The sequence below is a fragment of the Rattus norvegicus genome, chromosome 5, assembly GCF_021556685.1.
Source record: "Rattus norvegicus strain SHRSP/BbbUtx chromosome 5, alternate assembly SHRSP_T2T, whole genome shotgun sequence".
In the NCBI taxonomy this organism is placed as follows: Eukaryota; Metazoa; Chordata; class Mammalia; order Rodentia; family Muridae; genus Rattus; species Rattus norvegicus.
This window is the reverse complement of record NC_141538.1, coordinates 137,696,766-137,720,994: the sequence shown is the minus strand read 5'-3', so window position 1 is coordinate 137,720,994 and position 24,229 is coordinate 137,696,766. Positions and strand designations below refer to the sequence as shown.

The 24,229-nt window shown below is 48.7% G+C and overlaps 1 protein-coding gene across 6 annotated transcripts in view; it reads left to right on the top strand.

Moving 5' to 3' along the window:
* The window catches only part of Kdm4a (lysine demethylase 4A), a 46,840-nt gene that overhangs the window by 4,593 nt on the left and 18,018 nt on the right, over positions 1–24,229 (top strand). For 4 of the 6 annotated variants that reach the window (XM_087549268.1, NM_001107966.2, NM_001436808.1 and 1 more), the window contains 8 exon segments: positions 5,608–5,722; positions 6,988–7,181; positions 9,311–9,360; positions 10,808–10,911; positions 11,249–11,386; positions 13,178–13,422; positions 13,963–14,162; positions 16,739–17,106. In XM_087549268.1, coding sequence (XP_087405394.1) covers positions 5,608–5,722; positions 6,988–7,181; positions 9,311–9,360; positions 10,808–10,911; positions 11,249–11,386; positions 13,178–13,422; positions 13,963–14,162; positions 16,739–17,106 — 1,414 coding nt within the window. 6 annotated transcript variants of the gene reach the window in all.

Sequence of the window (24,229 nt, the reverse complement as noted above, 5' to 3'; positions counted from 1 at the left end):
ACACACACACACACACACACACACACACCCCATCTTAACATCTTGGCCTAGAATTGCCTCTTTTAAAAAGTTTTTGCACTTTAATTTTGTTTCACAGGTAGCTCTGGCTAGCCTGGAACTGGATATACAAACCAGTGTTGACCTCGAAGGGACCCTCGTGCCAGTACTTCTGAGCACTGGGATTAGAGGTGTGCGCCACCACTTCCAGACATTATTTCATTTATATCTAAGTATGTGCAGGCGTATGCGTGCCACACATACATGTAGCAGTCAGAGGACAGCTTTCAGAAATGAGTTCCCTCAGATCGTCATGCTTGTCACGAGCCGTCTCTGGCCCTGGGACTGCTTCCTCGTAGTTGTCCAAGGGTGCCGATGTCTTACTGAAGAAGGCTGACAGTCAGGCGTCCTTTCCCACTTCTGCTCTTTGTATGGAAGGCTTTCTCCTCAGCGTTATGCCACAGTCTAAACTTCTTTGCATTGTGTTTTAAATATTTGATTCATTTATTTTAATTCATTTAATTATTTTGGTTTTTCGAGACAAGGTTTCTCTGTGTAACTTTGGCTTAGAACATTCTGTATAACCAGGCCTGTTTCTGCCTCCTGAGTTCTGGGATTAAGGTGTATGCCGTTCCCATCTTTGTCTTTTTCAAAACAGGCTCTTATAGTATCCTGGGCTAGCCTGTGGTTCATTTATAGCCAAGGATGACGTCCTGACCCTTCGGCCAGTGCTGGAATTAACAGGCTAAACCTATCCGTGCTCTTTTTTCAAACATTCATTCATTCATTCATTCATTCATTCATTCATTCATTCATTCATTCACTGTGGGAGTAAGTGAGCATGCATGCCTTGGCCCTTGTGGAAATTGAAAAAACAGCTCTGGGAGTCACTTCTCTCTGCCGTAAGGGTCCCAGGGATCAAACTCAGGTCATCAGACTTAGAGGTAGTTACTTTTTTTTTTTTTTTTTGGTTCTTTTTTTCGGAGCTGGGGACCGAACCCAGGGCCTTGCGCTTCCTAGGTAAGCGCTCTACCACTGAGCTAAATCCCCAGCCCCGAGGTAGTTACTTTTACCCACCAAAGCTTCTTGCTAGCCTTACTACTACTACTACTACTACTGCTACTGCTACTGCTACTGCTACTACTTCTTCTCTTTCTCCTCCTCCTCCTTCTCCTTCTCCTTCTTCTAAATGTTTTATTATTATTATTAATTAATTTATTTATTTATTATTTGTTTGAAAGTGCCTGTGTGAGGATGTTGTATCCTGGAGTTACACATAGTTGTGAGCTGCCCTGTGGTTACTGGAATTTGAACCGTGGTCCTCTGGAAGAGCAGTCAGTGCTCTTAATCACTGAGCCATCTCTCCAACCCCAGCCAGCTCTTGCTCTTATATAAAGTGATCCTGCTGTTTTCTCATCACTGGCAGTTATTTTTTTTCTTAATTTTTATTTTAGTGTGTAGGTGTTCCGTCTGCACGTCTGTCTGTCCACCATGTGCTTGCCTTGTGCATGTGGAGGTCAGAGGATGTTGGATCCCCTGGGACTGGAGTTACAGGTAGTAGTGAGTTTCTGTTGAGGTGCTGGGAATTTGCCCCAGGCCCTCTGCGAGAACAGATGCTCTTAAACCACTGACCCATTCATTTCTCAAGTACCAGTAGTTTTCTTTCAAAGGTTTATTTTATTTTGCCAGCATAGTAACACACACCTTTAACAACGGGACAGACACAGGAAGAGCTCTGAGTTTGAGGTCACCCTGGTCTATATAGCAAGTTCAGGTCAGTCTGAACTATGTGTCTCACCTGTCTTAAAACAGTGACCGTGTTTTTGTATTGTGTCTGTATCCATGCTAGCATGTAGGTACCCTCTAGGCGGGGAGGGGTGTCAGACACATCCGGGGGTGCTGGAGAATTGGGCAGTTGTGGGTGACCCATGTGGGTGCTGGGCACTGAACTGAAGCCCTCAGCAAGGTCAGTCAGCCCTCTTAGAGCCGAGCCGTCTCTGCCTCAGATGCAGTAAGGCTTTGTGTTCGTTTTTTTCTCATTTTATTTTTTTTTAAATTAAAATATTTGTTGGTGTGATGGTACCCAAGGCCTCCTGTATAGACACATAGTCTACAGCTCCAGCCCCAGCAGCCTGGTGCATTTCTGACTATGGAAAATTGCATAGTCGCAGAAGAGAAAGTTGGAGGTGAGGCAAAAGGAGCCGCTTGGGGATATATCAATCCCGCCTGCTCGTCGGTAAGCGTTTCTGCTCATTTCCATTCCCCTTCTGTCTGCCCTAGCGCAGCTAGCACTGTCTCACTGCTATCGGGGCGCTCGGGATGTGAATGGGTAGTCACCACGCTGGTGACTGTTTGCCAGCCCTCCCCACGCCATCTTGCCTTGTTCTTTTCCCAGGGTCTCTGCTTGCTCTGTGGTTTGCAGCCATTCTGTTCTTTGCTGGTCTTAAGACTCAGCTCATCTCGTCCACACCACTGTGGACGAGGGATTCTTGTTCCGTGCTTTGCGCTCTGCTCTCTTACGCATTCTCTCTGAGTCTCCCCACTTCCCACTTTGTTCCTGAGTCCTGCTGGGTCACACATTCTGGTCTTAGCCTGGCAGTTGGAGCGGCACCTCCATGACAAGCCCTTGGGCATGCTCAGTGTACTTTACTGTCACCTTCCCTCCCCAGTGTCTTCTGCCTTCTCTTGTTTCTTCTCGTTATAGTAATCGAGATCTTACCGGGTGTGTTCATAACTCTTAAAACACCTGCAGTGCTGGCCCGTGAGTGAAATGTCTGGTGAAGTGTGCGGTGCTCTGGATGAGAGTCTGAGCCGTCCTTCCTGGCTGCTCTCAGCCGTGCCGTGCGCCAAGCTTGTCTGCTTGCTTTTCCACATGGGGCCTCCCAGGGCTTCATCCTCTGTCATTTGTCTTTTTGAGAAAACTTTCGTTATCTGAGGTATGTATATGCACTACGTGCATAGCTGGTGCCTGCGGAGACCAGAAGAGGACATCAGAACGCTTGGGACTTGATCCACAGGCAGTGTGAGCCACCATGTGGGTGCTGGGAATCTGATCCAGGTCCTTCCTCTAGGAGAGTAGCCAGTGCCCTTAATTGTTGAGCCGTGTCTCCAGCCTCCTGTCTTCTCTGCTTGTGAGCACGTGTTAGTTTTCTTCCCTTTTTGTTTGTTTGTTTTGAGACAGGGTTTCTCTGTGTAGTCCTGGCTGTCTTGGAACTCACTGAGATCCACTTGATTCTGCCTCCCTAGTGTTGGGTTTAAAGGTGTGTGTCACCGCTGGCCCAGCTCACTTTTATGTTAAATCGCACAGATTAGCCCCATTCACCCTGGTATACTTTTGTGAATATTACTTAACTACTTGTGTGTGTGTGTGTGTGTGTGTGTGTGTGTGTGTGTGTGTGTGTGTGTGTGTGTGTACGGCCTCATGCAAGCCTTTACTAAAATGGGCTCCATTTCCACCCAGCGCCCTGATACAGAAAAAGCTTTTTGGCCCCTAGCTTCTATTGTTGCTAAGTATTTTTCCTCAAATACTGTTTTCACCCACTAATTATCTGTTCAGTGTGACTCTGAGAGGATGCTGGGAATGCAGCATTGACAAGCGAGCTGCTTGGAGCAGTGTCCTTGCTGTGAGTAATGGTGCTGTTTCTCCTCCATGGCCTCTCCTCCTTACATCCCGGAGGCCTTGGCCTCCTACAACACTCCAAGACCTGCGGGGTGCAGCAACCTCTCCAGAGAGAGAGGAGGGTACCACGTTCCTAAAGGGAGAGTAGGTTCATATCCATGCCTGTGACCTTCCCCAGGCTTCCCGTTCCAGGCCTCCAGAGGGAGAAACTGTGTATTAGATCTGTCTGAAGTTCACTGTGACCCAGGTAACCCAGGCTGGCTTTGACTCCCATGGTGAGTCTGTCTAACCTGACTTGAGTGTGCCAGGGAGACTCTACTGGGGCTTGGAAGGCCAAGATTGCTACTGTTTATAAAGCAGTACAGATACAGATTTATTAAAGAAAAGTGAAGGGGAAACACTCTTTAAAGTGAGAGGTTCAAAGTGAATACTTTTTAAAGTTTTACATTGTTTATTTTTATGTGTGTGGGTGTTTGCCTGCTGGTATAGTAGGTGCTCAAAGTACCCACCATGGCCACAAGAGGGCGTCAGATCCCCTGGAGCTAGAGTTGAAGCCTTGTGAGCCCCTCTGTAGGTGCTGGGAATCACAGGAAGAGCAGCTCTAAACTATTCTTAACTACTTAACTACACTGCTTGTAACTACTTATCTCTCCAGCCCGGGAGGAATTAAAAAAACAAACAAACTGGGGAGGGGGCATTGCATGTGCCACAGCCCATGTCTGGTGGCCAGAGGACCACACTATGGAGTCAGTTTCTCCTGCCTGTGTAGAGTCTGGGCATTCTTAGGTTGCAAATTAAGAACTTTTTTCATTAAGCCATGGTCAGGCCCCTTCCCCCTCCTGCAGTTGTCTTTTTTTTTTTTTTTTTTTTGGTTCTTTTTTTCGGAGCTGGGGACCGAACCCAGGGCCTCGCGCTTCCTAGGTAAGCGCTCTACCACTGAGCTAGATCCCCAGCCCCTGCAGTTGTCTTTTTTTTTTTTTTTTTTTTTTTTTTTTATTTTGTATATGAGTACACTGTAGCTGTCTTCAGAAACACCAGAAGGGGACATCAGATCCCATTACGGATGGTTGTGAGCCACCATGTGGTTGCTGGGATTTGAACTCAGGACCTCTGGAAGAGCAGTCGGTGCTCTTAACCACTGAGCCATCTCTCCAGCCCTGCAGTTGTCTTTTTAAAGGTGTATTTTATTTTTAGTTAGTGTGTGTCTGAGGTTAGATAGACACACAGGTCCTAGAAAGCTGCTGAGGCCAGGGTCCTTAGATTTGGAACTAAGAATTACAAGTAGGTATGAGCTGCCAATACGGGTGCTGGGAATCAGAGTCAGGTCCTGCCCAGGAGCAGTCCATGTTCTTAACGGCTGAGCCGTCTCTCTAGACCTCCTTTTGTTTTTTTGAGACAGCGTCTCATGTAGCAGATGACCTTGCCCCAGTTCTGTGTCTCTGCTTCCCAAGTCCTGGCGTTGCAGGCATGTTCTGCCATGTCTGGCTTGAACCCCAGAGCTTTGTGCGTGCTAGGCTAGCGCTCTTACCAGGCAAGCCACCTTCCCAGCCTTGTGTCTTGTTGTTTTGAAATGTTCTGTTGCCCCTGGAATAGTGGCTTGTATCTTACCTGGTTCACAATGCCTAGTAAACGTATTCTTCTGTTGCTGTGATAAAGCACCGTGACCAAGGCAACTTACAAAAGAAGCCTTTAATTGGGCTCACGGTTTCAGCGGGTGAGAGCCGAGCCGGTGGTAGCGCAGTGGAGGCATGGTAGCGGGAACAGCTGAGCACTCATCCCAAATGGGACAGAGAACACTGGGGACGACGGCCAGAGGCTTTTGAAACCTGAAAGCTTTCCCCCAGGGACACAGCTCCTCCAATAAGACGACTCTTTCTAATCCTTCCCAGTTTTACCGCCTGGGACCAAGTATTCAAACATGGGTTTATGGGGGTCACTCAGGAACCACCACATCTGATAAATGGCTAATGTCGTTGTTTTATACTTGAAAGGTACTGTACTCCACGGTATAGTGAATTTGAAGAACTTGAGCGTAAATACTGGAAAAACCTCACATTCAATCCTCCCATCTATGGAGCAGATGTGAATGGTACTCTCTATGAACAGGTGAGACCACTGAAAATGCTGCAGTGTGTGCCCGGTACACAGTAGGCACTTGAAAAGCTGTTTGGTGAATGGGCAGATGAACAGCAGATGTTCTCCTGCCGATCCGCCGTTCTCGGTTCCTTGCTGGCAGTTCTCTGCTTGTGACTGGAATTTGTATGTTGCACGTGAACTGGGTGCCGTGGTGTCCTTTTCAGGGCTGCTGCGCCCGTAGCATGTGGGTGGTGGATGATGAGCTCCCGAGAGGGTGGCATAGATCTCAGAAAGTGAGGCACTGGGAGGGGGAGAGGGAAAGGGAGCGGCTCTCTGACTAATCAAATGGAAGGTTGGGGACTTAGGAGACGCTTGTTCAGATTTCAGAGCTCTCCGGTGGGCTCTGTAACGGGAGCTTTTTTAGCCGCTTTTACTGACTTGGGATCTTGTGCTTTTCTGAGCTAACAAAGTGTCTCACTATGGTGGTAGAAGGGGGAATATTTGGGCCTGACTTCGGGTGACTGAAGAAACGCATAAGGCTTTTCAGGGCTTATGTCAGATCGGCTTTAATAGTGGTATCAGTTATTGAAAGGCAAGAGTTTAAAAAGTGAATAGTGAGGTTGTAGACGTCAGCTCAGAGGTGGGGAGTCACTCGTGGAGGATGGGTAGCAGGGTGGTGTGGGAAAAGGTCCTCATGGAAGGTTGGTGCACAAGTGGGCGGAGGGTGGAGGTGACAGAAGGTGTCGGCTGTAAGTACCAGATGGAGGTGGAAAGGCAGGGTGCCACACTTGGGGACCTGCTTACAGAGAGCCCTAGACGACCACTGGAACTTAGGGAAAGGATGTGGTGTGGTCAGGATGACTCGTGAGTGGTCCCTCTCCACCGCGTGGGTTCTGAGCATTGACCTCAGTCTTGATGGCCGGTGCCTTTACCCACTACACCATTTTGCTAGCCCTTTCTTTTTAGTATTGTTAAATTTTTCTTCATATTTTTTCAACTTTTTTTATTTTCTAATTTTGCCTGCATACCTTCCATCTATCTGTCTGTCCATCCATCATCTCTCATCCTTTCTTTCCTTTGTTGAGACAGGGTCTCATAGTGTAGACCTGGCTGCCTGTAACGTTTATGTAGACCAGACTAGTATTGAACTCACAGATCCCCCTGCCTCTGACTCCTGAATGCGGGGACCGAAGGTGTGTGCTTCTGTGACAGGCCACTTTGTTTTGGACGCTGTGACAGCTTACCGGGGGCTGCTGTGTTTACATATGTCCCCTGGGTTGCTCTTTTCTTCACAGCACGTTGATGAGTGGAACATCGGCCGGCTGAAGACCATCCTGGACCTGGTGGAGAAGGAGAGTGGGATCACCATCGAGGGCGTGAACACCCCCTACCTGTACTTTGGCATGTGGAAGACGTCCTTTGCCTGGCACACGGAAGACATGGATCTGTACAGCATCAACTACCTGCACTTTGGAGAGCCAAAGTCTTGGTAAAGTCAGCCTGCACTTAGCACCACACTCCGCCGGCACAGGGCTCCTGACTTTTCCTGTGCATGGGAAGTGCCGATTCTGGGTTTGAGGAGGAGCTGGCATTCTGCCTTGAGTCAACTTTTGAAGTGTTCTTGGAGCCCAGAATGCCTTTGAGTAGCAAGTTTTTTTGTTGTTGTTCTTTGTTGTGTGAGACGGGGTCTTGAACCTGTAGCCCAACTTGGCCTTAAACTTGAGAGGCTTCTGCTTCTCAGCTTCCCAAACTCTGGAACAAATGGGTACATGCCTCCACGCACGGCTGAGTAGTGGGGCTCAGAGAGCAGAGGGCTCTACACTGCGTATGGAACCTTGCTTCCTGTGGTAGTGGAGTCCCTCAGTCATGGGACTGTTCTCTAGGGCGGCGACTGCTGTCTAATTCCCTCTTCTCAGGAGGCCTGACATTCCCTTTTCTTTTCTCTTTTGTTTTTCGCGACAAGGTTTGTCTGTCTGGCTCTTCTGGAACTCACTTTACTGTAGCCCAGTAAAGTGTCTGGGCCTCAGACTCCAGCAGATGATGCACCTGCTTCTGCGTCCCGAGGGCTGGGATCTGAGGCATGGTCTACCACTCCCTGTTCCTGGGGATTTCTTAAAGGCTAAGTTTTCTAAATCTGCTTTTCAGATAGTAGGGAGATTTCTTTGCTTCGTGGAAAGGTGATTTGGTGAGCAGCAAATGAGGCTATGCCGAACATGTTCCTGCTTTCCGTGCTGTTAGGGGGCACTGTGTATCATCTCTGACTGGCCTGTGTCTGACAGGCTTTTAGTGGATGCTCTCTGTCTGTGACAGCAGTAAGGCACTCGACCCGCAGGTGGGAGGCTGGTCAGGAAGTGGAACACTGGCAGAGCAGTGAAGGATGGTTCACCCAGGCAGGACACATGGGTGGGCTGGAGGTTAGAGAAGCCTCTAGAGGATGAAGACTAGGGTGAGACCTGTGAAGGGGAAGGACAGAGCTGGGTGGGATGGTGGCAGACATGGGAGGGGGCGTGAGGGGAACACCTCCCAGGTTTGAACTGTATGTGCAGGGCTCTTGGATTGTCAGACACATGTCCTTAGAAGTCCACCAGTGTGTGCAGAAGGACACAGTCCTGGGCCAGTGCTGCCTCTCTGGTGCCAGGGCCACATCCGTGTTCCACCATGCTGAGTTGAGATAGCCTTCAGTGTAAGGCACAAAGGTTAAAATGAGGTAACTAAACTTAAGGTTCAGCAGTTTTGGGGACGGTTTAAACAGTCCCCGTGTCTTCATTTCCTTTGTTTTTCCACAAAGAGCAGCAGACACCGCTGCTCGTGGAGTCCGTGGAGGGGTAATTAATCTATTGGGTAATCAGTGTGGCTTGTGTGGTAGAGAAATGGGCTCATGAGTGTGGGGCCAGTGTCAAGGTGTCCAGTGCCTAGCTGCCGAGTTTCCCACTCCTCCAGCCGCTCCTCCAGGCCTTTCCCAGCCTCAGGAGCTTTGGTGAAAACCTTCCCAGTGATGCGACGCCCCGCCCCGTCAGGAAACAGTATTGTAGGAGCGCCTTAGGGAGGAGAGACTCTGTTCTGTAAGTTCTCACTCGGTAAATGTCGTGCCGTGTGAGCATCCGTACTGCGGTGTAAGCTCTACTGTCCTCTTCTTAAAGTATTTTATTTCCAAAGCTTGCTTTTCAGTGTCCCGTCCTTCTATATTGCTCAAGCTGGCCTTGAATCCTTCATCCTCCTGTCTCAGCCTTCCTTCCTAGGTTCACTTTGCTCCAGGTGATCGTAGGAAATACAGCTGTAAGTCCAGCCAGGGAGGCAGAGGCTGGCAGATCTCTGAATCTGAGACCAGTCTGGTCTTCATCTTCAGACTGAGTACCTGGCAAGATGGGGTTGTATAGTGAGGCCTGCCGCCCCAACGGAGTTCCAGCTTTGCACACAGTGATCGCACATGTCAGTACATGTGTGTGGTGTGTAACAGTCAGGTTGGGGTATTTGGTGTACCCAAACCTCAGGCGTTTGCCGTGTCTTAGAACTGGGAACCCTCAGGATCTTTTTCTTTCAGGTGTTCATGAGGGAGAGAAGTCCCTCGCCCCTTCTCCTCGTCCTCTGCTGGTGTCTGACGCTCTTGTGTGATTGCAGGTACTCTGTTCCACCTGAGCATGGGAAACGCCTGGAGCGGCTCGCCAAAGGTACTGAATCCCCCCCAGGTCCAGGGTCAGCCTTCTCCCCATCCAGCTCCCTGTTCTGAGGTGTTCATTCTGTTGTCAAATGACTTCTGACTGTTCACAGGCAGCAGGTTCGGTGAGCTGTGAGCTCAGCTGCCGGATCCCATCCCTTCGTGGAGCAGGCCCAGCCTGTGCCTTTCCTATTCTGTCTGTGAAAGGGTTTATTCCTCTTCCTATTCGCTCTGCCCACATCTCTCCAACCCTCAACTAGGGAGAGACTTGGTTAGATTCTGCTCCCAAATTCCAAATGTGAAAGCCAGATTGAATTACTGTAGCATGTGTGCGTGTGTGTGTGTGTGTGTGTGTGTGTGTGTGTGTGTTCCTTTAAGTGGACTTTGGTATGGTAGGTTTGTGCCTCTAGAGAGTCTTTCCTATTTGAAGAGATTCTGGGGCTGTAGAGATGGCTCAGCGATTAAGAGCACTGACTGCTCTTCCAGAGGTCCTGAGTTCAATTCCCAGCAGCCACATGGTGGCTCACAACCATCTGTAATGGGATCCGATGGCCTCTTCTGCTGTGTCTGAAGAGATTCTGGGTAGATCAAATGTAGATTTGTGTCACCTTCAGAAGGCTGAGGGTACAGGCTCAGTCTTCACGGACTGGAGAAGATAATAAGTAGTTCTCAGTTCTGTAAGAACAGGGGCAGCTTAGTGCTGCCACAGTCTGATTATCCAGGTAAGAATCCACCTGGGCGAGCTGGAGGCTCACCAGAGGAGCAGACATTGCAGCTGGAGCAGCGTGAGCACCCCTCCCTCCCTCCCTCCCTCCCTCCCTCCCTCCCTCCCTCCCTCCCTTCCTTCCTTCCTTCCTTCCTTCCTTCCTTCCTTCCCTCCTTTCTCCAGGCTAGGTAGCTCATGCATTTAATCTCAGAAGAGACAGGCTCATCTTTGAGTTTTTTTTTTTTTCCTTTTTCCGGAGCTGGGGACCCAACCCAGGGCCTTGCGCTTCCTAGGCAAGCGCTCTACCACTGAGCTAAATCGCTAAATCCCCAACCCCTCATCTTTGAGTCTTGATTGTCATAGTTCCAGGCTAACCCTAGGTATACAGTGACAATTCCCACCCCCCAAGAAAGTTTTTTTTTATTTATGATTTTAATTTACACGCTCCAGTGTCTGTCTGTGTTTGTGAGTACCATCTGAGGAGGCCAGAAGAGGATGTTTGATTCCTTGGAACTGGAACCATAGGTGGTTCTGAGCTGCCCACCATAGGTGCTAGGAACCAAACTCAGGTCCTCTGTAAGAGCAGGAAGTGGAATGCTCTTAACCGTTAAGCTGTCTCCCTGTCCCCTTTTAGCATCACTTTGGTGACTGTCCTTCAGTGATCACCCCTGAGATCTGCAGATGGGAATTAATCCCAGTACCATAGAGCGTGGGCAAAGCCTCATTAACTCAGCCCTACCATCCTTTCAAACAGGCTTTTTCCCAGGAAGTGCTCAAAGCTGTGAGGCTTTTCTCCGCCACAAGATGACCCTGATCTCCCCATTAATGCTGAAGAAGTATGGCATTCCCTTTGACAAGGTGAGCTGGCTGTGGTCCCACCAAAGACCCTGGGCTTATGCAGAAGCACCCCTCCAGTCTTTGTTCCGCAGAGTTTCCTAGTCTATTGTTCTTGTCTCTAGGGTGGAGTTTGATAACAGCAGGTGGCTAATGTGTCCTCCTGGTGCTGAGGGCGCACAGGATTAACTTGGAGGATTGGTTAATTAGTCTCTTAGCATACCTGTGATATGTTCAAGGCCTGGCAGTTTTGACTTACCCTTGGTTGATTGCCTAAGTGGTAGAAAGAAACACTCAGGAGCCCAGTTCTATGCTAGGCCTCTGCCAGTGTGGCAGCTGCTTCAAATCTGCTCTTCTTCAGGTGACCCAAGAAGCCGGGGAGTTTATGATCACTTTTCCATATGGGTACCATGCTGGTTTCAACCATGGCTTCAACTGTGCAGAGTCTACCAATTTTGCTACCCGTCGGTGGATTGAATATGGCAAGCAGGCTGTACTGGTAAGCCTATGTGATTTCTTCTGTAATATCATGACAGGCAGAAGTGTCTGATTGAGGGCATTCTGGTCAGAACATTTTTTTTTTTTAACTGTTGTTCTGGCTAATGTGTGATGTGACCAGTTTGCCCTGGGGCTTTACAAAGGTATCACGTGTACATATCGAGAGCCTACTTTAGGCACAACATTGAGCTAAAAACATGACTATCCTCTCAAGGTCCTCTAGGGCAACCCATATAGGAAACACTTTCAAAGAGGCTGCCATTTGCAACCACTGCATACCAGGACCTGGTTAACTTGGTTAGCTGAAGGGAGAAAAGTACTCACACAAGCACACGTGTGTGTGTGTGTGTGTGTGTGTTGCTAACTGGGAATAAGGATTGATTCTAGGGTATTTTGCATGTTTAAGTATTTACCATTAAGTTAGATTCTCAGCCATTTTTAAAAAAAATTTATTTATTCTATATAAGTACACTGTAGCTGTTTTCAGAAGAGGGCATCAGATCCCATTACAGATGGTTGTGAGCTCAGGACCTCTGAAGAGCAGTCAGTACTCTTAACCACTGAGGCATCTCTCCAGCCCATCAGCCATTTTTTAAAAGATTTATTATATATACATATACATATACATATACATATACATATACATATACATATACATACATATATATATATAGTAGCTATCCTCAGACACACCAGAAGAGGCATCAGATTCCATTATAGATGGTTGTGAGCCACCATGTGGTTGCTGGGAATTGAACTCAGGACCTCTGGAAGAGCAGTCAGTGCTCTTAACCACTGAGCCATTCTCCAGCCCCAGCCATTTTTTTTTAAAGACAGAATCTCAGTACACCAGGCTGTTGTTCAACTCACAAGAGATCTGCCTGCCTCTGCCTCTGCCTGAACACTGGTCAGAGTCCTGCGCTACCACTCCCAGCCTCAACTCCCCTTAAAACGTTTTAGTTGGAGCCAGGGTCGTGCTCTATAGACCAGGTTCTCCTTGAACTTGTGATTGTCTTTCCTGAGCCTCTCAGATGGCTCAGATTGCTTGTGTACTGCTAGTTAGCCAGACGTCTCTCGTGTGAGAGTCTTAGAGGTTTGCTTTATTATAGGCAAGCAGCAGGGCCTGAACTGTTGACCTGAAATAGTAAACTTGACTGTTTGGTCCCAGGGTGGGTAGCTACTCAGGGACAGGTAGCTGTTCACCGTTGGGGAAGTGTTTGCAGATTTTGTCTCTCCCATAGACCCATTTGGTTTGGTTGGTTGAGCCTTGTGCTATGCATTCTCTCTTTTGATTTTCCTGTTTGCTTGGATTTGAAGGCTCTCCAGGGCATTGAACCATCATCAGCCTGGGAACTAAAACAGTATTATTCTTTTGGACTTCAGCATCAGCCAAAATTGGTCTATTAAATTTGGGATGTATTTTACAATATAATGCATTCCATCTTGTCACCCTTCCTCCTTTCCTTCCTTCCTTTCTCTTTTTCTTTTTCTTTTGAAATATTCTCACTATGTAGCCCTGGCTGTCCTAGAACTCACTCTGTAGACCAGACTGGTCTCAGACTCAGAGATCCATCCACCTCTGCCTCCCAAGTGCTGGGATTAAAGGCGTGCACCACCACCGCTGTCTTATGTCCTTATTATATGTTAAAAGGTACTTGGTCATATTTCGTCCATCATCTTGTCTTGTGCCCTGCCCCAGCAATGTGATTTTAAATGCTTGACTCACACTTAAGAGGATGGGGGTTGGGGGTGGAGTTGACCAGGCATCCTCACTGTTGCTCTCCTGTGGCAGTGTTCCTGCAGAAAAGATATGGTGAAGATCTCCATGGACGTGTTTGTCAGGAGGTTCCAGCCGGAACGCTACAAACTTTGGAAAGCTGGGAAAGACAGCACTGTTATTGACCACACTCTGCCCACACCGGAAGCAGCTGAGTTTCTGAAGGACAGTGGACTAACCCCAAGAGCTGGGAATGAGGAGTGCCCAGAGGAGGACTCGGAAGCGGCGGAGCAGGGAGAGGAGGGGGATGTGAAGAGAAGGTACTGGGCAGGTTGTGGGCTTGGCTCTGGGGAAGGTGGGAGGCGGTCACAACAGTTCGAGTGTTCTACATTGTTGGCAGTGCACACAGGCAGGTTTCAGAAACAGCTCTGGAAGCCACAGCGCTGATGACCTAGCAGCTTCCTGTGGTTCTTGGTCAGGAATGAGGGTAGTGAGTCTGTGCTGCTGTATGCAGTCAGTTTTCCCCAGCACCACATAAGTATCATTTGAAAGAAATGTGGTGGTAGGAGCGAGACTTACCCGTTCAGGGGTAATAGGGAGTTGTAGCTGGCTTCATCAGGGTCTGAGCCAGAGGACTGTGCATATTGGGGAAAGCGGGAGAATTGCATGCTTCACCTCAGCTCTCATGTCCAAGGTGGGCATCAGGGTCTGCACTGTTCAGATGATGGAATGGGCTGGGAGGTGTTGAGACTGGCCTGGCCATTCGCTTTGGGTAGTGCATGGGCATGTATGACAACATTTGGGTGACCAGTGAATGGATGACCACATGTGCTCTTAGAAGGTTTGCTGTCTCCTTGCAGCCTGGCTAAGCACCGAATAGGGACAAAGAGACACCGAGTCTGTCTGGAAATACCACAGGAGGTCAGTCAGAGCGAGCTCTTCCCCAAGGAAGAGCTGAGTTCTGGACAGTATGAGATGACAGAGTGCCAGGCCACCCTCGCCCCAGTGAGGCCCACCCACAGCTCCGTGCGGCAAGTTGAGGACAGCCTTCCCTTCCCAGGTGAGCTGATAGGACTGGTTTGTCCATAGCTCTAACTGACACCCGTCTGTTTGAGGCTCAATGCTGCATTGAGTTGCAGGGTCATCGGTCTGTGGGAGGATCCTGTATTGGAGTGTGAGAAGCACTTTGCTTGGGGAGATTTAGGGCAGCCAGACACAGAGGAAAAGGCTCGTTCCACTGTTTGGTGAGGACTCAGGAAAACACCAAAGACCAAAGGCTTCTGTGAAGGCGGTTTCGGTCATATAAGGTGGGTGGGTACAGCAGGGACATCTGAGTGAAGAAGAGGCAGAAAAAGCCTGGTGATGGGAAACACCATCTCTGGAGTTAAATGATTCTTCTAAATTAGATGTTGGGTTGCGAAGGATGGATATAATATGTGGCCAGGCTGGATAAGAAGTGTGGCCAGGCTGGATAAGAGGGGCTAGATGTTTGGAGGGATGTTGCCATTTATTTATTATTTATTTATTTATTTATTTATTTATTTATTTATTTATAACTTTATGTGGTAAAATAACCCCAGAATTGCAATTTATTATTTATTTATTTATTTATTTATTTATTTATAACTTTTATGTGGTAAAATAACCCCAGAATTGGCGAGGCAGGACCAGGTGGATCTCTGAGAGTTTGAGGCCAGCCTAGTTTATATAATGAATGAATGAATGGGAAAGAAAAGCAGTAGCCAAATTTTTATTTGTTGTGAGTGCTCTGTGTGCACACTGTGCGTGTGCGTGTGTGTGCCACAGAGAAACCCTTGGTGGAGTGTGCTCTCTCACCTTCTGTGAGTTCCTGGATTGGATCTAGGTTTGCTAGGCTTGTGCTGTTACTGCTGAGCCACCCCACTGGCTCTCACTTCATTATTTATTCATTTTTTACTTTTAGATAGGCTTTATGTGTCCCTGGAATTCTTTTTGTAGCCCACAGTTTCTGGCAATCTTGGCCTCGCAAGAGCTAGTAGAGCTGGTATTAAAGGCATGTGCCTCCACTCTTGTCTGTTTGTTCTTTTTTCTTTCTTTCATTTTAATTTTATTTATTTTAATATTTATTTATGGAGATAGGGTTTCACTGTATATTCTTTTTTTAAAGATTTATTTATTTATTATCTATAAGTACATTGTAGCTGTCTTCAGACACACCAGAAGAGGGCATCAGATCTCATTACCATTGGTTCTGAGCCACCACATGGTTGCTGGGATTTGAACTCAGGACCCCTGGAAGAGCCACTTTTCCAGCCTTCTTCACTGTATATTCTTTTTTTTTTTTTAAAGATTTATTTATTTTTTTCATGTATGTGAGTACACTGTCGCTGTCTTCAGACACACCAGAGGAGGGCATCAGATCCCATTACAGATGGTTGTGAGCCACCATGTGGTTGCTGGGATTTGAACTCAGGACCTCTGGAAGAGCAGTCAGTGCCCTTAACCACTGAGCCACCTCTTCAGCCCTTCACTGTATATTCTTGACTGTCCTGAGTGAAACTAGCTCTGTAGACGGGGCAGCCCTCAAACTCACAGAGAACCTCCTTCTTCTTTGAAGCAAGGTCTCACTTTGTAGGCCAGGCTAGTTTTGAATTGGGGATCCGCTTGCCTCAGGCTCCCAATTACTGGGATTATAGGCATGTATTGCTGGCCGTGGTTTGTTTGTTTTTAGTTATTGTCTTGCTCTGTAGCCCTAACTGGCCTTCAGTTGGCTATCCCCCTGCCTCTCAAATTCTGGGATTGTAGACCAACACCACCTTGTCCATCTTTTTTTTTTTTTTTTTCCCTTTTCTTTTTTTCGGAGCTGGGGACCGAACCCAGGGCCTTGCGCTTGCTAGGCAAGCGCTCTACCACTGAGCTAAATCCCCAACCCCCACCTTGTCCATCTTAAAAGTCTTAATTAAAGTATAACTGTCAGCATTGGCGTAGAATACAGTGTCTCATTGGACCAGGGTCCCAGCCACTGCAGTGTTTGTTTACTTGAAGGCTGAAAGACTTACGTCATAGGAGAGATGGTGTTTTGGGAGCAGCTACTCAGATAAGCACCAAGTCTGTATTTTTTAGGGACAGGCTTATTTTGGACTTGAAGAAATCTGTTTATTATACCAACTGTATGTCTGATGGCTAGATAGCATTGTGGTCATGTGCTTTGGGGCCTGGCTAGCTCTTAGCAGTTTTCTTTTAACTTTGGTGGCCGAGTTTCCGCTGCATGAGGGAATGGCAGCAGTCACTTGCTCATAGGCCTGTCACATGTGAATTATGACACTTATGCCTGGGACGTGGGTAATAAGACACCTGAAAATAGGGGCTGGGGATTTAGCTCAGTGGTAGAGCGCTTACCTAGGAAGCGCAAGGCCCTGGGTTCGGTCCCCAGCTCCGAAAAAAAGAACCAAAAAAAAAAAAAAAAAAAAAAAAAAAAAGACACCTGAAAATAAATGGTAGGTTCTTCACATAGCAAGGAGAGGGAGAAATTGTTGGCTTGTCAGTGAGGGCCAGGATGTAAGGCTGGTTCTTACCTAGTGCCGGTGTTGGTCGTACTTTACCAGCCTGCCCTTATCAAGTTTACCTGATTCTCTCTGATATGCACCGGTGTTTCAGATTACTCCGACCCCACTGAGGTCAAATTCGAAGAGCTGAAGAACGTCAAACTAGAAGAGGAGGATGAGGATGAGGAGCCGGAAGCAGCTGCACTGGACCTTTCTGTGAATCCCGAGTCTGTAGAAGGACGCCTCGTCTTCTCGGGCTCCAAAAAGAAAGCCTCCTCCAGCCTAGGCTCCAGTTCCTCTCAGGATTCAGTTTCTTCAGATTCCGAAACCACCGAGTCTGTCTCTTGCCAGGGCCAAGAGAAGACAGTTCTCACGGTGCACAGCTACTCCAGAGGAGATGGCAAGGCTGCCCCAGGCGAGCCGAGTGTGAAGAGGCAGCGCAGCGCCCCCCGCAGCATCAGCGAGCAGGAGCTGGCAGAGGTACAGGCTCTGTGTGCAGCCGTGGGAGGCCACTGCAAGGCGGCAGGCATCCGGTGAAGTCGGGGCCTGATGAGGGTGAAGGTGCTGCCGGGGTGTGGGAAGGCAGGAGGCTCGCTCTGTCTCTTCTTGCATTTGGGTACACCTGCTGTGTCCGAATGCCAGGCGATGTTTCCTGTCTTTCCAGTTTGCTCTTCACCGCTCTTCCCTTTTCTCTGTGTGCCTTTCGATCCCCATCTCAGCAGCAGCTCAGGGACCGTGGAGTGTAAAACCCAGGCTTGGCTGGATGCTCTGCTGTGCCGGGAGCTCTTCCTCCTACTCCTTGCCTAGAGACAGAGCGGTTTGAGCAGCAGTTGTTGCAGCCCGGATGTTCAGAGATTTGAGATGAGGTGGCAGTCTTAGTTACTGTCCTGTTGCTGTGAGGAGACACGGTGGCCCACGCAGCTCTTACAAAGACTTACAAGAGATACTTGTAAACACTTGTAAGAGAGAGCATTTAGTTGAGGGCTGGCTTACAGTTTGAGAGGGTTAGTCCTCCACCATCATGGTGGGAAGTGCGGCAGCAAGCATGGCAGACATGGCGCTGAAGAAGGGGTTGATTTGTCCTGATCTGCAGGCAGACAGGGAGAGAGCTAGGCTTGGCATGGGCCTTTGAAACTACAAAGTGACACATTTCTACCAACAAGGCCACACCCCCAGTCTTACAAACAGTGGCCTTCCCGATGGCGAAGCATTCAAATATGTGAGCCCATGGGGAATGTTTTTAGTGACACCGCCACAGTGGCATTTCTCGCTCTAATATTTACGGGGTATTTTCTTCCTAGGAGTTCTCACTGCTCTGTGAATCCTAGCTTGTCATCGGTAGTTCATCCTTTTGGACACCAGGATGAATTCCCAAAGCTGTACCCAGAGCTGTGTTTGTTCAGGTTTCTTCCTAGTCCCACTGATTCCAGAAGCTGGCTCCTTGTGTATGTCATGGCTCTTGGGGGATCTGCCATGTGGAGAAGGCTGTGAATGGGCTGCAACTGATCCACCTTTCCCACATAACCTTATCCCCCGGCTTCACAGATCGCTGTCAGGGTAAAGTGGGCGAGCCATGCACAGTGCTGCACACTGTGGTCCCAGCATCTGGGAGGGCGAAGTTGGATTAGGAGTGCATGGCCTTCTTTGGCCATAATGAGTTTGGGACCAACCTGAGGCTACAGTAGACCCTGTCTTAAAAACAGAGAGAGATGCTGGTGAGATAGGTCAGTAGGGAAAGGTGCCTGCCAACAGGCCCGATGACCTGAATTCCGTTTCTGAACCCACATGGTAGGAGTGGTTATTTCTGATCCCCATATGTGCGCTGTGGTGACTGAGTAACCAAGGGTGACCGGAAGTGCCTCATCCCTGTGCCTGTACTGTGGTTGTCCTTAGAGACAAGACCTCACTGCATACCCCTGGCTGGCCTTGAACTCACAGAGACCTACCTGGCTTTCTTTTTCCCTTCATATTAAGTAACTTGTTCGCTTGGTTATCTTTGAAAAACAGGACTGCTTCCTGAGCTGCTGTCATCCTTGTAGACGGGCCATGTGGACCTTCCATGTGTGGCCCGGTAGACGTGGCAGACATGTGCTGGCTCGTTTCTCTTCCTCACCCGTTCAGGTGTCCCTCGTGTTGCCTTTCACCCCTGTTTCAGCTTCCTTTAACCTCTTATGTTTTCAAAAAAACAAAAAACAAAAAACAAGACTTATTTTGAATTATGTGTATGTGTGTGCTCTTTGTGTGGGTTTGTACAACTTTAGCTGTGAACTCCCGTTTCCGAGTGTTGGATTTTTTTGTTGTTGTTGTTTTGTTTTCCTTTCTTCTTCTTTTTTTTTTTTTTGGATAGGATCCTGCTGTGTAATTTTTTTTTTTTCAGGATTTGAGGGGAGAGGGCTATGTGTGTATATATATGTTTGTGATATGTGGGTACCTGTGTACATGACAGCTTTCAGGAGTCAGTTCTCTTCTCCCACCCTGTTAGGGTAGGGCGTCTTCTACTGAGAACTTTGGGTTAGTTGCCCCGGCCTCCTGTCTTGCCTTAGTGCTGGGCTTACGTGTGTTTGCCAACACATTTAGCTTTTCATGTGGTTACAGGGACAGAAAGTAAGCCATCAGGTTTGCTTGGCAAGTGCTTTCCCTGTCGGGTTGTCTGGCTGCCTCTGGATCTTGCTGTTTGATGCAGCCCAGGCCGGCCTTGAGGTTTTCTGCTCCCTGACTCCTGCTTCTGCCTCACACCCGCACCCCATCTTTTTGGAACGCAGACAAATCTATTATTAAGGTTCTCACTAAGTTGCCTAGGCTGACCTGGAACTCACTATGTAGCCTTGATCTACAGATCCTCCAGCCCTGGCCTCCTGAGTGTGGGGATCACAGCTTCACTGCACACCACGCTTCTTATCTTTCTTGGGAGTCAGCCCTTCTCTTCCATGGATCAAACTCACAGGTCGTCTATCTTGGTGGTGGGTCGTGCCCCTCCCCGCTGAGCCATTTCATGGCTCTTCCTCCTCTTGTCTTTTGTACCCAGATCATTTCTCTCTACTTCCTCTGAGTGTCAAGGCTCAGCTTCTGTAGGCTTCCTCTGGGCAACTTGCAGTGGTAGCGGGCTAATGGATTAATAACCTCATGCTTCCTCTGGATGCCGTGGTCACTGCGCTCTCCAACCCTTAGTGCAGCACCCACAAGAGAAAGCCTTCAGCTTGGAGACCACCCTAGCCCTTGCAGCTGCCAGCTCATTCTTCCTCACAAGCCCTCAGGTGCCAGCCTGCCCTGCTGTCTGTCCTGTGCTTGCAGAATCCTGACTTTGCCTGCAGTTGTAGTCACAGTCCAAAGAGTAGCTAGCAAACTGCAAAGATGTAATGGATACTAAATATTTTATGAACACTGTTCAGCCCATTACTGTAAATTAATGCTACTGGAGTTTTTTGGTGTGATTTTTATTTTTATATTTGGAGAGCCTGCAGTGAGCCAATAAATGCCCGTCATCTCCTTTTCTTCCTATATTTGATATCAGTTAAGGGATGGATAGAAACAAATTGGGTGTATGGGGGCTAGGTGTCATTTTATCATCAGTAAATACGATTGAACAAAGTGACTTTTTTAACCTGTGGGTAAATGGTCCTACTCTTTTGCTGTCCTGGATGTCCACAGCTCCGGGAAGGGACAGCCTTGCCCACGCTCTCGAATGCAGAGGTTGTAGACTAGCGTGCACTCTGCAGCAAGCAGCTTGCGGCTTGCTGCTTCATACTGAGCATCCATGGCATGGACAGAAGCCAAGACACCTTCACCATGGTAACCCACAGTGTAGGGAACTTCTCTTCAGATGCCCCTCAGCTCCGCTGAAAAGCCCAGTACGCTCAGCCTCCTTCCCATTTCTTTGTGGATTCTCATTCTCAGTAATTCTTCTCTGTTCTCTGTCAGCATGTGCTGGCAGCTTTGAACTACTTAGGTTCTCCAGCAAGGTCTTGTCTGATTGGCCTGCTTGCTCTCCTGTGGAGTCCTTAAGGCCTGTGCTCTCCATGCCAGCCTGCCTTCCAGGACCTCCTTGAGAGCTGTAAGTGCAGACAGACAGCATACAGTCTCAGGACTGGGTGGTGATGGGTAACGGAGCTCCCATCAAAAAAGCTGGCAGCCCGCTAGGTCTGGTTGAGCTGAGAGAGTTCCGAATGGCTGTAGAAAAGGAGACATTTGGAGGAATACACCAGGTAGATAGAAGGTGATTGGAACAGGGCTCTGGGATAGGAGAATGTTCTCTTCTTCATGGTTCCGGTAGCCTACACCGAGGTCAGAGCATGATAGGTCTGTCTGCTCTGTGTGCTGTGCTTGGAGACTCTGAGATGTACATAGATGGAATGTGAGTACTGCGGGCGTTTGCGGGTGCCTGCCATGCAGATCTGACCTCAAACTCTCGTGCCTAATTCTCCATTCAGCTTTTACTACTTTAAACCCAGGTGCCTCGCAACTTTTATCTTTTGGGTCTCACTGTGTATCACTGGCTGGCGTGGAACTCACTTTGTGAACAAACAGACAGAGATTCTTGAACATACTGAGATCCACCTGCCGTTGCCTCCCTAGTGCTGAGATAAACAAGAATGTGCTACCCAACCAAGCTTACTGTTATTTATTGTACTCCAGGAAAGGAGGAAAAAGGATTTAAGAAAGAAAAAGAAAAGCCTTTGGCGGCAAATCCCTGAGTCCCAGCACTCAGGAGGCAGGAGGCTCTCTGTGAGTTTGAGGTTAGCCTGGTCTACTGAACAAGTTCTGGGACAGCCAGGGCTATGCAGAGAAATCCTTTATAAATCTCTGCAAGACGTGGTGGGGGAAGAAGGAGCATCTGAGTTTCTGGAAGGTAGGGACCCAAGACTGGGAGACAGGATGGCCGACCTCCTAACACATGTAACATGGCTCAGACAACTGGGCTATGGCTTCCTGGAGTAGCAAGAGCATCTGAGGAAAATAAGAGATTCCGAGCGAACTGAAGGAGCTTTTAGTGTTTGGTTAATGAGTTCAGGTCGGGGCACATCGAATGTCACCTGCTTGTGAGGTTGTCAGAGGGCATGCACTAACATGGTGGCGGTAGATGGTAAGGGGACGGGGACATGTCACTGGATGGACACAGGACACAGGGTGAGAAGGATCAGGGAGAGGTCAGATCCAGTAAAGAGTGGTGAATTCAGCTCCAGGATAGTGGGAGGTGTGGCCAAGTGTGCCGTGAACCAGAGGCCAGGAGCCTGGGAAGTGGGGGAGGTTGCAGTTGATGGGGAAAGACTGGTTGGATCCAGGGGCGTGGCTGAAGTTGGGGGCCAGAAGTGGGCATCACGGCACAGGCAGAAGGACTGGACAGGAATGGCTATACATGATGCCTTTGTTTTGTTTTTTTTCAATGTAATGAAACAGTGGGAAATTTACCATCTATTTCCAGTGTCCTGTTGAGTAGATGTTTTTGGAGTGGGAGGAGACAGTTGTCTCCATGGTCTCCCGGGGTAGGTACCTTCCTCCATGTAGCCCAGCTCTTGTCAGAGCCATTGCTTTGCACTGAGTTCCATTCTCCTTGGAAGCCCTGCAGGTATTGGGCTGGGAAGGAAGATAAGCACCTAGAAGCTAGTCTCCTACATGCTCAGCACTAGGAAGATCATCCGAGCTTGGCCCAGGAGCTTTCTGTACTTGTGGAGCGAGTGACTGAAGGTCAGGCTTGTTTTAGTGAGAAGCCAGCATGGAGGCCGGCTAGGTTGTCATGGAGGCTCAACAGCTCTGCCTGTCCCCAAAGATCTGATAGCACTGTCTGCATTTGGAAAGACCAGGGTTCCTGTGAGCACTGAAAGGCTCATGTGCTCACACCCCGCCCCTGCTGTTCTCCAGCTATAACTGGGCCACTTGCTTTCAGTGCATATGCTGCTGTCCAGATCCAGGCTGTCAGAGCCATTTGGTAGGCTAGCTTTGGTGACAGTGACCTGCGGAAGTGCTGGGGCAGTGGGGTTCCCGTGGTTCAGGAGGCCACCAGGATAAGCCTGCTGCAGGACTGCTTGTTCAGGCGAGACCGGGAGCAGAGTCATCTGTGTAAATCAAGCTTCCTTGGCAACATTGACTTAGAATTAAGTCACACATGAGAGGAGACAGATTTTTGGAACCTGGGGCCCAGCTTTATTGAAGGCAGGGGCCTGGAACATTCTGCACAAGGCTCCTGACTCCTGTTTGGTGCTGCTGCTGTGTACGCCTTAGAGACCAGATTGGTCCTGCCCATAGTCCCTCTGTTTTATGACTGCCTGGGTCTCAATCAGTCTTAGGTCTCCATTGTCATGTTCACAGGGTTAAGTCACAGCATTCTGTCTGTCACTCGTCTTACTGTTTACATTTTACTGACTGCTTTCTCCGGCTGTAGACCATGCTTAGATGACCCATGCTGGAGGTCACTCCGTTCTCAGACTAATCTTACTTCTCTTGCTCCCCGGGCAGAGGTGTGATTCCTTTCTGTTCCTGATATCAGCTGGGATAAGTAGACAGTAGGCCTAGACATCTGGGTTGCCATGTGTTCTGGGCACCTCCTCCTCCGTGGGAGCTTTGTGGGACTCCATACTTCCTTTTGCAGACCTGGGGAGCCTTCCTAGCTATATGGGCTCCTCACTTGTCTCGCACTTGAGTGCGGAGGGCGGGGGGTCTTCCTTATGTACATTCACACAGAGGGGTAAGCCTGGCCTGGACATGCCCAGCAGGGGTCGTGCCCCTGAGCTATGCCATTGTGCCCACTGTACACTGGAAAAACAGTGCTTTGGGCACACTGTGTAGGCAGAATCTGTTTGGAAGTCTGTGTTACAGACAATGCCTACCCAACATCCTCGCTCTGCCTCGTTCCAGTACACTCCGTGGATCTTTCACTCAGGGAGTCTAGATCCTGTCCTGTCAGTCCGTTCCTGAAGGACCTTTGCACATAGAAGGTGTCCAGTCACCATGTGTTGAGTGGGTGGTCTCACGGACTCTGTAGCCTGTTGGTACACTTATACTCAGGAAGAGGCTCTGCCTGAATGTGACCTGTATGGAACGATTCCGGAACTATTTCCCCAAGTGCTGTCTTGAAGCTCTGAGATGCTCTGTATTCTATGGGTCCAGGAGACCTCTGAAGTGGCCCTGTAGTGCCACCACTTTTCTGTAGATCTGAGGCATAAGTGTCGAAAAGTGGCCGATTTCTAGGCCTCATTTCCTCCCTTAATGGTTTTGCCAAGTCTGTGTCTCCTGATGTTAGTATAACCAATTTTTAAGTATGTTGATTAAAAAGAAACTCGTGGAGTATTAATCAGTCCTGTACATCTTAAACCTAATTATGTTTGCTCAGGCATGATGCAAATGCAGTGTTAAACAACCTTCCCATATCATCTGGGCCAGAGGACAGACACTCTGTCTTGGCTGATGATGCTCTTTCTCGGAGAAGAGGAAGCTCACATCACCAAGAGTGCTAGCAGTGGTCACGAGAGCCCAGTCTCCACAGGGTGGAAGGTGGCGGTGTTGCTGGGCTGCTATCCTTGCCATAGCTGAGCTCCCACATCCCCTTGTCTGTCTTGTATGGAGGGCTCAGCTGTCCAGCATTGTTACAGATGCTGGCCTCCAAAGGAAA